The sequence below is a fragment of the Sinocyclocheilus anshuiensis genome, unplaced genomic scaffold (assembly GCF_001515605.1).
Source record: "Sinocyclocheilus anshuiensis isolate Anshui unplaced genomic scaffold, SAMN03320099.WGS_v1.1 scaffold2322, whole genome shotgun sequence".
In the NCBI taxonomy this organism is placed as follows: Eukaryota; Metazoa; Chordata; class Actinopteri; order Cypriniformes; family Cyprinidae; genus Sinocyclocheilus; species Sinocyclocheilus anshuiensis.
Window position 1 is genome coordinate 264887 of NW_015556110.1, and position 10621 is coordinate 275507.

General features: G+C 35.7%; 2 protein-coding genes across 6 annotated transcripts in view; one reads left to right on the plus strand and one right to left on the minus strand.

The window, feature by feature from the left end:
- The window catches only part of reps1 (RALBP1 associated Eps domain containing 1), an 18595-nt gene extending 16582 nt beyond the window's left edge, over positions 1-2013 (minus strand). The window contains exon 1 of one of the 3 annotated variants that reach the window (XM_016470779.1): positions 1375-2013. In XM_016470779.1, the coding sequence (XP_016326265.1) occupies positions 1375-1527 (153 nt within the window). In that variant the 5' untranslated portion in view covers positions 1528-2013. The remainder of the gene's footprint in view (positions 1-1374) is intronic. The other 2 variants (XM_016470778.1, XM_016470776.1) reach the window with 2 other exon arrangements.
- Positions 2014-2785: 772 nt separating this feature from the next.
- Positions 2786-10621, plus strand: part of cyp39a1 (cytochrome P450, family 39, subfamily A, polypeptide 1) — a 19125-nt gene continuing 11289 nt past the window's right edge. For all 3 annotated transcript variants that reach the window (XM_016470802.1, XM_016470804.1, XM_016470803.1), the window contains exons 1-7: positions 2786-3069; positions 4135-4270; positions 4489-4663; positions 7049-7198; positions 7371-7464; positions 9742-9837; positions 9939-10029. In XM_016470802.1, the coding sequence (XP_016326288.1) occupies positions 2890-3069; positions 4135-4270; positions 4489-4663; positions 7049-7198; positions 7371-7464; positions 9742-9837; positions 9939-10029 (922 nt within the window). In that variant the 5' untranslated portion in view covers positions 2786-2889. The remainder of the gene's footprint in view (positions 3070-4134; positions 4271-4488; positions 4664-7048; positions 7199-7370; positions 7465-9741; positions 9838-9938; positions 10030-10621) is intronic.

Consider the following 10621-nt stretch of genomic DNA (forward strand, 5'->3'; position numbering starts at 1 on the left):
TATATATTTCGGGCATCAGGGAGCCGCTATTATACCTGGCATTGAAACTGGCATCGTGCTTTTGAATGCACGATCACTTTTAGTTTCACTTTCACTTTCGAGATTCGTGATCACACGTACTCTGTTTATACTATGGAGCGGTAGTACTTGCCACACATTTGACAAGATTATATGTTTGTCAGTGGTACTGAGGATCTGCAAATCATTTGCCATCGTCCTCAGTCATCTCTCCTTACTCCGTTTATGTGGTAAGTTAAATTTTATGTACTGTAATGTAACAGGCAACCATTACACCGTGTCTACAGTTGTCGTGTCGTGCCACATCAGCTAAAGTCTGTCTACACTGACTGGACGCGACAAAGCAACCGTTGAAAATCATTTGAAATTTGTGTCAGCACATCATAAATAGAACGCGGCAGCAGTTTACTGTCAGGGATTTGTCGTGTCGCACCACATCCAGTGTAGTCAGTCACACAGCATCACTGATTAAAATGGGTTCATAGTATTTTGTCGCACCCGGTGTAGACACGGTGAGAGCCAAGCAGATGCACGTGAACACTGATTTCTGTTCACTTCTGCGTCTATTTGTGCCTGAAATACTGTGCTCTGCAAGTATCCTTGTAAACACAGTTGCTTATGGCTTAGGTGAAGGGAAACAATTGAGCCGCTCGCGTCTGGTGTAGACACGGTGTTAGGAATCCTGTTTTCCCTTATAAGGATTCACGCTTCGGGCACACCCCCTAACTCCACCCCACACCCCTCCCCCCCGCCGATGTCATCACCCATCACATGTTTCACTGTAGACATTGTCCGATGCCAAGTTTGTAGACATGGCCCAACCCTAGTACAACACAATCAGAATAGAATGAAATCAAATATTATCAACAAGTTATGATCAGTTGAAATATAGTTAATAACTTCAACAGATTGTTTTGACTCATTCCAAAAATAAAGGGTCACACATTGCGCATAACCCCAAATCTTCTTCCGTGCATTAATGCTTTGATAAGTGAGAAAATCACGTTTCAAGAGTCATCAATTTTATGGATATCATGACAAAAACAGAAAATGACTATTTATGCTGATATTTAAGAGGAAGCAGGCGCAACTAATAATTCTACAGACTTGCACAACACAGGAAACAAAGTTTAACCCTCCAGATGCATCACCCTTCATCTGTGCAACTCAGCAACAATGAGATTCATTCATCAGATCGGTCTAAACACTCTTGACATCGTACAAAATGATCCATTAGAGCTATTAGCATGTCTGGAACAATTAACTCGAGCCATCAGTTCAACTTACCGAAGTGTATAAGCATAACACAGATCTGCTGACTAATACACACACATCTGAATCAGATGCATACTGTACCTGATGGACCACTTCGTTTGAGAGCTGGGCCGCCCGGAAGAGGTCCAGAACTTTGCCATTGGAAGCCACTTTCTTGGTGTTATCCACATCACAGGAAAGGAAGAGTTCAGAGTAATATTTCTGCTCGACATCGCTCAGTGTTAAACTCTCCATCGTGGCATCAAACCCGCAGCTTGTGGCTTCACCTTATCAGGCCAGTGTCGTGCCTTTCGGTGTATGAGCAAGACAAGAAACTAGCAAAACAGAAGTAAGATCCTTCTATGAAAGGGACGGACTCGAAAGAGCGTGTTTCGGGGCGCTTGTTGTTGTTTTATGTACCGTTAGTCGCTGCCTTTGCTCTTGTCTTTTGGCCCTCGCAAAGTCAAGCAAACTAATAGAGCCTGGGACGTCGGAATTCAGCGGTAACAGCGTTGAGACTGGGTTCCGCCCTCGCGCTGGCTCTTTAAGAGGAGGATATGGCCGTCGGTGCAGCGGTGGAACTCGTGTAGCCGCTGAGCGATGTTAGGAATAAAGTTTCTGGCTCTTTGGGTTGCTTCTCTCTGCAGACAGCGCCGCCATTCCTGGACCCCGTGACGTCATGGCCCAGGCGCGGAGGACCCGGATGGAGTGTGGCGTCACAGATGTGCCGTCAGTTGGCGTGTTTGTAAAATCTGCTGTTTCATAGTCATACATGTAAAAGCAAATTTAGCTCATCTAATCCGTGTTTTAATTCAATTCGTTTTGTTTTTTGGCTCTCTGAAATATATTGGTAATAAAAAATGAAATCTAATATTACATTGAATTGAAAGCGATTTACTATTTTTTATTTATTTAATTATATCTCTATTATTTAATTCTATTATTTTTTAATTACTGTATCTTGGATTGCGCCAAAATTTACTTTGGTATGAAAACGTTTCCAAAGTCTGTATACTATATTTGATTCTGTAGCAGATTCTAGAAATTTTAATACCATACTTTAATTTTAATTTCAATTTAAGCTATACTTATTATATATAAAGTTTCTTGACACTGTTAAAGAAAACTTACTTGCTTCAGCGTCTCAGATATTATTGGATCAATAGACTCACGACAAAATTTACTTACGTGTTGAACCACCAAATTTGATATATTTAACTCTTCTTTATTCATTCTGCGTAATGATTTTTTTAACTGTTTAAGTTTGAATGAACTGCTGAGTTAGCAGCGCCTGCAACACCTGGCTATCTAGATAAGGACAGGGCTTAATCATATAGTAGGAGGGGTTATGTTATGGCGTGAGCTGGGTGTGAAGATAGTGGGCACGGTTAGCGTTGTGGTAGGAGGAGCTAAAGCTTTAATAGCAGGGGTTAGTGTTATGAAGTCACACGGGGTTGTTCATAGTGGGAGGAGTTAGCGGTGTGGTGGGAGGATTTAGTTTCATTGCTCAGATCATTCTCAGATCATTCATCAGTGTAATCAGATATGTTAACAGGACCTTTTGACACAGACTCATCATATGCGCTCCAGACGAGCATCACTGGACTCTAGGTTGCGATGGAATGGATTACTTTAATTTTGACTGTATGTATTGTGATTATTTCTTTTCGTCTTCTCTTTGGCAAAAGAAGTCATCCCAATGCTCCTCCATGCATAAGAGGTTGGATACCTTGGTTTGGTGCTGCTTTTGAATTTGGCAAAGCACCTTTGCATTTCATTCAGCAAGCCAGAGCCAAAGTAAGTTTGTCCACTGGGAAATTACTTGAATAAAGAATCATAACTGTATCGTCTAGATGATTTGCATAGGCATATAGATTTTTTCATAGCTATAATATTTGCATATATTTTTTATTTATGCAAATGACAGTGCAGTGGGATTTCAGACATTTGATTCAACATTTGTCTCCAGAACATTTGTTATGTAAATGAAATATGTAAAAATGTATTGGTAACCGTTTTTGGCATAAATCATACAGGGTTGGTCTGGCAATGGGTCCAGAAGTCCAGTTCCTCCCCTGCAAATTTTGACGAACCTGTTGCACTCACCTACTGTACAAAAATGTAAAAGTGCAGTGTGATCATTTTGATTTTTAGAGCAGAGTTTTTTAAAGTAACAGTTTGTCAATATAATTCTATATTTTACACGTTCTCCTAAAATGAGCAGCACATTATTATTACTATAATTATTTTAAACAATATTAGAATATTTGCCATCAGACTTTGTATCTTAACTACACATCTTTGCTTTACCATGCTTGTTTATTTATTTATTTATTTATTGTGATGGCTGGCTGTTTATACTTTCAATACTTTCATTAGCAACTACAAAAAATTTACCCAGATGCTGTGCTGGAGCCCTGTGGCCGATGTTGACGTGTTTTGTTTTTGTGCTGTGCCATACTAACCGAGTTTGAAGACAGTTCAGTTCAGCACCACTAATTTATGCAACTAGGACAGAAGCTGCACACAGTGGCCCTTTTTGACACAATTTTTGTTCTGGGCACCACTTGTGCCAGTTCTCTGAAAGCATGGGAGATAATGAGAGGTTTGCTGAATAGACAACTACTCTATAAAATTCAGTAATTGCTTCTGCCAAGGCAAGAAATCCCACAAAAAGAGTGCTTTCAAGTTTTTTAAGGTTCCCTGGGGGGGTCACTGAATAAATATATTTAATTGCTTGTTTTTGTGCTGTATTTTTTTTTCCACTTAATTTGCATCTTAATATAAGATTTAATCATTTGTATAAAATAGAAATAATATAGCTTAATGTCTAAAAGTATAATAGTGTGTTTGTTCTTCTAGTATGGCCCAGTTTTCACTGTTGTAGCTGCTGGGAAGAGACTGACATTTGTGACCCTAAATGAGGATTTCCGAGCTTTTTTCACCTCCAAAGATGTTGATTTTGAACAAGCAGTGCAAGAAGCTGTTCACAACACAGGTACAGTATAATACTCGAGGTAAATGTTTAGATTTATAATCGATTTCTAAAGCTCTTGAATCTACACCATTACTCTCTTATACATGACCTTAGACTCTGAACTCGATGAGATGATTTATGACTGTCCTTGACTTCCTTTCAATACTGCTGATGATTGGACGTCATCAGTATTATAGTCTGTGATAATGTGATAATGTTAACCTTGGGTTCCTGTCCAGCTTCTATCAGCAAAGACTGTTTCTATAAAACCCATCCAACCTGTGCCACCGTAATCAAAGGCAGACTGACTCCGGGCAACACAGCAATGCTCTCTGTTCATCTCTGTGAAGAATTTAATGACCATCTGGAGAACCTTGGAAGTGAAGGATCTGGACAGCTGAATGAGATCATCAAGTATAGTTTTCTTACTTTAATTATTTACATTGTGCTAAAGTTTCTCTTAGAGAACAGTAGTCATGCCTTCCATACATTTCACTGCAACTGGTTAACACAAAAAAGGGAAATTCTGTGCTCAGTAATGCCACTGTATATCAATGGATTATACTTATGATATGTAGAGTATGACAAAGCTATAACAAAATTGTGCTGATTTGCAAAAAAGGCCTAATATGACCTAAAATATACAAATATTCAAAAATATTAGAACTTTCCATAATGTACAACAATTACATATGTATCAGCTTTAATGCATTTATCAAGTTAACCAAAGTATGCAGTCAAATGTCAAAAGTTACAAAAAGTATTCAAAATGTATCATTTAACTTACAATCTGCAAAGGAGTATTCAAATACTCCATTTAATGTCAAAGGACCTAATATAAATACAGTCATTGTTTGCATGTAGTAAAACCATAAATCACCTACAGATGTATCAGAAAACATCATGTTTGCATTTTCTTGTCACTGGCCATAATTCTAAAATTGAAATCAAAATTAGGCATAAAATGTTGTCTTGTGAAAATTGGCTGAGAATTGAACAAATTGTTGTAACCTGGCTCAGAGGAAGATAAGAATCATGTCTTTGTGGCAGTTTTTTCTGTTATTAAGGGATTGAATCCCATCTTACAAATGGTTGTCGAAAACAAAAATGCTATGAAATCCATATCTTTTTTGTAAGAAAGTGTGTCTGTAGGGGTGTGCGATATATATCATCTGCCCCACATGAAAAAATATTATAGTAATTTATAGTAAATACTGTAGTGTTTCTGAACCATACTATAGTAAAGTGCATTATATTGTATATATTATAGTATTTACAACACTTTTTAATGAACGCTACAGCATACTGTTGTATTAACTATAGTGAACTGATAAACTGTAACAAATACTGTAGTATACTTTAGTTTTTCCTACAGTAAACTGTAGTGTATTGTAGTATAATATAAAATATAAACTTAGTACAGTATTGGGTAAAGTAATTTGTTTATATTACTATAGTTGTTATATTACCACAGCATCTATAGAACAAATTAATTCAAGTAATTTACTATAGTATGGTTGAAAAACACTATCGTATTTACTATAAATTACTATAGCATTTTTTCATGTGGGGCGATAATATCGTAATTGTTGTTTTAACGATGTGCGATTTGACAAAAAACATTCAAAACAACCCTACAGAGTGCACGCATACATTACGTTAAGTCTGTATGATTCAGTCTAATAAAATGCATTTAGAATGATCACAAATTCAAGACATGGGGCAGAAAATGTATATATTTATACCACTTCATATAGTTAATCGATTTCACACGAATAGTGCCGTTTTTCTCCAACAATTACCATGATTACAAATGTGATATTGATTATTTACAACGGTTAAAAAAAAACAAGAAGTTAATTAAGGGATTTACGTTTTAGACACCATATTTCCTGTTTTTGCACTATTTCGCCAACAATCTCTGAGCAACATGTCAGTGTTTCGTTCCTGAATGAATCAAACGTTTAAATGATTCGGTTCAATCGCAATTACTCACTTTTTAACAGTGACTTGCTGCCACCTACTGGCAGTTTTAATTTCACAGTATCTTAATTTCAAATATCAGTATTCAACGTTTTATGCTTAATATATCAACAACAAAAAAATGCATTTGTAGTTGCAGTTTAAATGCATTTATGTCCTGCATTAAACAGTGTGTAAACATATCTAAATGCAACTTCAGATGCAGCTTCTGACTTTCCTCTGCATTGCAAAGTTGAATTTTGCTGACACTGATTTCATTTGCTTGGTAAAAGCCCAAATGTTTTATTATTCTAATTCACTGATTAAATGTAAGAATATGACTCAAAAGGTAATGAGCTCTTTTAGAAAAAATGGCTTTATGAAGGTAAAAATACCCATAAAATGTAAAAATCAGTTTAAACTTGTTGGAAAAGATTCATTTCTATCAGTGTGAACTGACCACACAGAATATGAAGAATATCAAAAACTATAGGAGCCAGCTGTCCACGGCAGTCCTTAAGGTACCAGCACAATAACACACTCAGCAAAATATCATCTAATAATCGTTATCGATAAAATCCCAGAAAATATCGAGATATTATTTTTTGTCAATATCGCACACCCCTAGTGTCATGCTTGAGGAAAACAGGCACTATTTTTGAAATCAGCACCCCAAAATTAGTAAGAAACAAGTATTGGATTTCATTAAGCAAATGTAATGCAGTGCAGTGTAATACACTATACATTAATATTGTATTGTATATTGTAATATTTCAAGATAATTTAATTAATTTATTTCTTGAAAACTGTATTATACACTTGGTTTCTTGTTTTCAGGAGTGTTATGTATCCAGCAGTAATGAGCAACTTACTAGGCCGATGTAACTCCCCTAATAATGCCCTCACGAGGCAGGAGTTCCTGGAGAAGTTCACAACGTATGATGAAGGATTTGAATATGGCTCCCAACTCCCAGACATGTTCTTGAAGTGTGTGACCGCTACTGCAATTATAAAACACAAGTAGTCTCCTGAATCATGTTTATACGTTATTTGAAAAATAATCGAATAAAGGCCTTGCATATCAGCATACATTTCTGTTTAAATACATTCAAAACATCTGTAGCCAAAGAGTTAAAGGATGCATCTTTTGTGTCTTCAGGCAATGGGCAAACTCAAAGCAATGGCTCCTTTCTCTGCTGAGAAATATGGCTATCAGATCACAGGAGACCCTCTACAATGAGAATGATGGAAAGGTAATATTGATAATAGTTTAATTAGATTACTGTACTAATTACTCTCTCATTTACTTGTTGCTAATTACTTTCTAAATCCCATGTCAACTTTGACCAGTAATACAAGGATACAAGGATAGACGAGATCTTTTAATACTTTCCAATTAAATAATATAAAATTGCATAAATTATTCTTGAACTGACTAAAGTATTTAAAGGGAGAAAGTTACATTAAAACATACAATGCAGTTACATCAGAAGTTACTGTAATGACATTACAGAAAAATTAAGAGTAATCCCTTACTTTACTTTTTCAAGGGGAAGTACTTAAAGTACAGCAATTAATGACTTAGTAATGCATTACTGTGGATTTCTTATCTACCAACTGTTTCACTCTCTAAACAGAGCTGACTTGTCAAAAAGTGTTGAATTACCTTTTACATTTTTACTTAACGGAATAGTTCACCCAAAAATGAAAATTAGCTGAAAATTTACTTGCAAATTGACTTAAAATTGACTTACCCTCAGGCCATCAGATGTTTCTTCATCTGAACAGATTTTGAGAAGTTCAGTTTACATCACTTGCTCACCAATGGATTCTCTACAGTGAATGGGTGCCGTCAGAATGAGAGTCCAAACAGCTGATAGAAACATAACAATAATTCACAAGTAATCCACGTGACTCCAGTCCATCAATTACCGTATTGACCCGAATATAAGACGATGTTTTTTTCTTGGAAATACGTCTGAAAAAACGGGGTCGTCTTATTTATATTCAGGGTCTAGACTTTGACATGTCAATAATACACCAACAACAATAGGTGGCGCCAAATACGCATAAAACAAGTGTGCCATGAAATACGTAATGTAATGCGTGTTGTAAAGATCGCGACCAAACTCCCTTTGTGATTTTAAAACGTAAGACAGTACCCAGATTTGAAGACTACAGTAAAATTGAACTTCTACTGTTAATAAGATTTTGGTAGGCTACTATTAGATGGATAGCCTAAATGTCCTAATTCAGATGGGCTACCAGTTTTTTTTTTTTAATGGTATATCAAAAAGTGTATATTTTTTAAATGTGATTGTTGGTACAGTTTACCAGTTTTTAACATACTTTCAAAACAAAAATTAAAATAGGAAAAATACGCAATATGAAAATAACTGAAGACAAAATGTGTTTTACTGAGAAAAAAACAAGATTTGGTTTTTAAAAAGCCTTTTTCCAAAAGGTACATCTGGAAAAAGGGGGTTCGTCTTATAATCAGGGCCGTCTTATATTCGGGCCAATACGGTAATGTTTTGCGAAGTGAAAAGCTGTGTTTTTGTAAGAAGTGAATTCATCATTAAGGCATTTTATTTTTAATCCATAGCTCCTGGCCTAAATACAAGTTCATAATCTATAATAATGCTTCCTCCAGCAAAAAAGTCAATTTGTTGTCCTCTCATATCAAAATCTATGAACATATTTGTTTAGGACTTTTTTGGACTGTTTTCACTTGTAAACTGTGCTTGATCTGTGCATATTTCTCTCCTGATTCAGGCAAGTCAAATTTTTACAATATTATAGACAGAAGACTTTTGGAAGCAATGGTTTGAAGTTAAAAAAATCTATTAATGATTAGTTTTTTTACAGACAGGCAGCTTTTCACTTAACAAGATGTTAATTGATAATTATATATTTAGATTCTGTATCTTGTTGTGTTTAACTTGGAAAAACCCAATAAACATAATGTTAAAAAAAAAGATGTTAATTGATGGACTGGAGCCATGTGGATTACTGTTGTTACTGATGTTGCTCTTGAAACACATGGAATACGAGTTTAAGGCCAAACTTAATCTTACTTATGGGTCTGTTGAATGCAGTAGCCCCTCACTGCAGTACACAAGATCCATCCAGGGGGTGGAGATGGTAGGTTTAGGGGTGGAGATGGGTAGGTTTAAGGATCAGGGGGTGGAGACGGGTAGATTTAGGTATATGTACGGTGGGAGGAGTTGGATCTGGGTCCAACCTCGCTCCCTGGATCTTGTGTTCTGCAGTGAGGACCATCTTGTTGAATGTGTACATAAACATGTTTGCACCAACAGAGGGAGCTAAAGAGTTTCCATCGGGCTTCTAAGCCTTTTTTGCAGGACTACTGTATATAGCATCTGAAGTTTTAAAGTTTTGTTCTTCTCATCATCATAAATAATTTTTGGATTTTGGAATCAGCATAATATTAGAAACCTATCTGCAGTATTTGGCCATTGTATAATAAAACTCCAAATAGTTTCTGATCTGTCACTGTTTCTCTTTAGACTTTACTACAGCACCTGGCTACTGCAATAAGTGACAAATATCTTCCCAATTATGGTTTACTTTTGCTTTGGGCTTCCCTGGCAAATGCTATACCAGTAAGTGAGAGGTTCAGTGCTATTACACAATATCTTTCTATGTGTTAGCTCAGATTTGACATTCAACGTAACGGGGACAAACGATTTTCACTTTATTCTAGATTACATTTTGGGCCATTGCTTTTATTTTGGCCAATCCTGAAGCGTATAAGATTGCAATGGATCAGATCAACGCTGCCCTCAGAGACCAAGGTAAAACTGATATCTTAAAACCAATGGTTTTTAAATTGTACAGCCCCACCCAGACTGGTTTCATTTATTGCTTTCAGTATAAACTACACAATTAAATAACATTATGTACTATCATTTAAAAATGTACGGTCTGTAAGATTTTATGTTTTTGACTCACCAAGGCTGCATGTATTTAATCAAAAATACAGTAAAAGCAGTAATATTGTGAAATATATTTAATATATTTTAAAATGTAATTTATTCCTGTGATGACAAAGCTGAATTTTCAGTATCATTACTCCAGTCATCATTGTCTCATCATGATCCTTCAGAAATCATTCTAATATGCTGATTTAGTGTTCAAGAAGCATTTCTCATCATCATCAATGTTGAAAAAATATTCAGATTTTTTTTTTTGTGTGAAAATCTTTATATATACAGGTGCATCTCAATAAATTAGAATGTCGTGGAAAAGTTAATTTATTTCAGTAATTCAACTCAAATTGTGAAACTCATGTATTAAATAAATTCAGTGCACACAGACTGAAGTAGTTTAAGTCTTTGGTTCTTTTAATTGTGATGATTTTGGCTCACATTTAACAAAAACCCACCA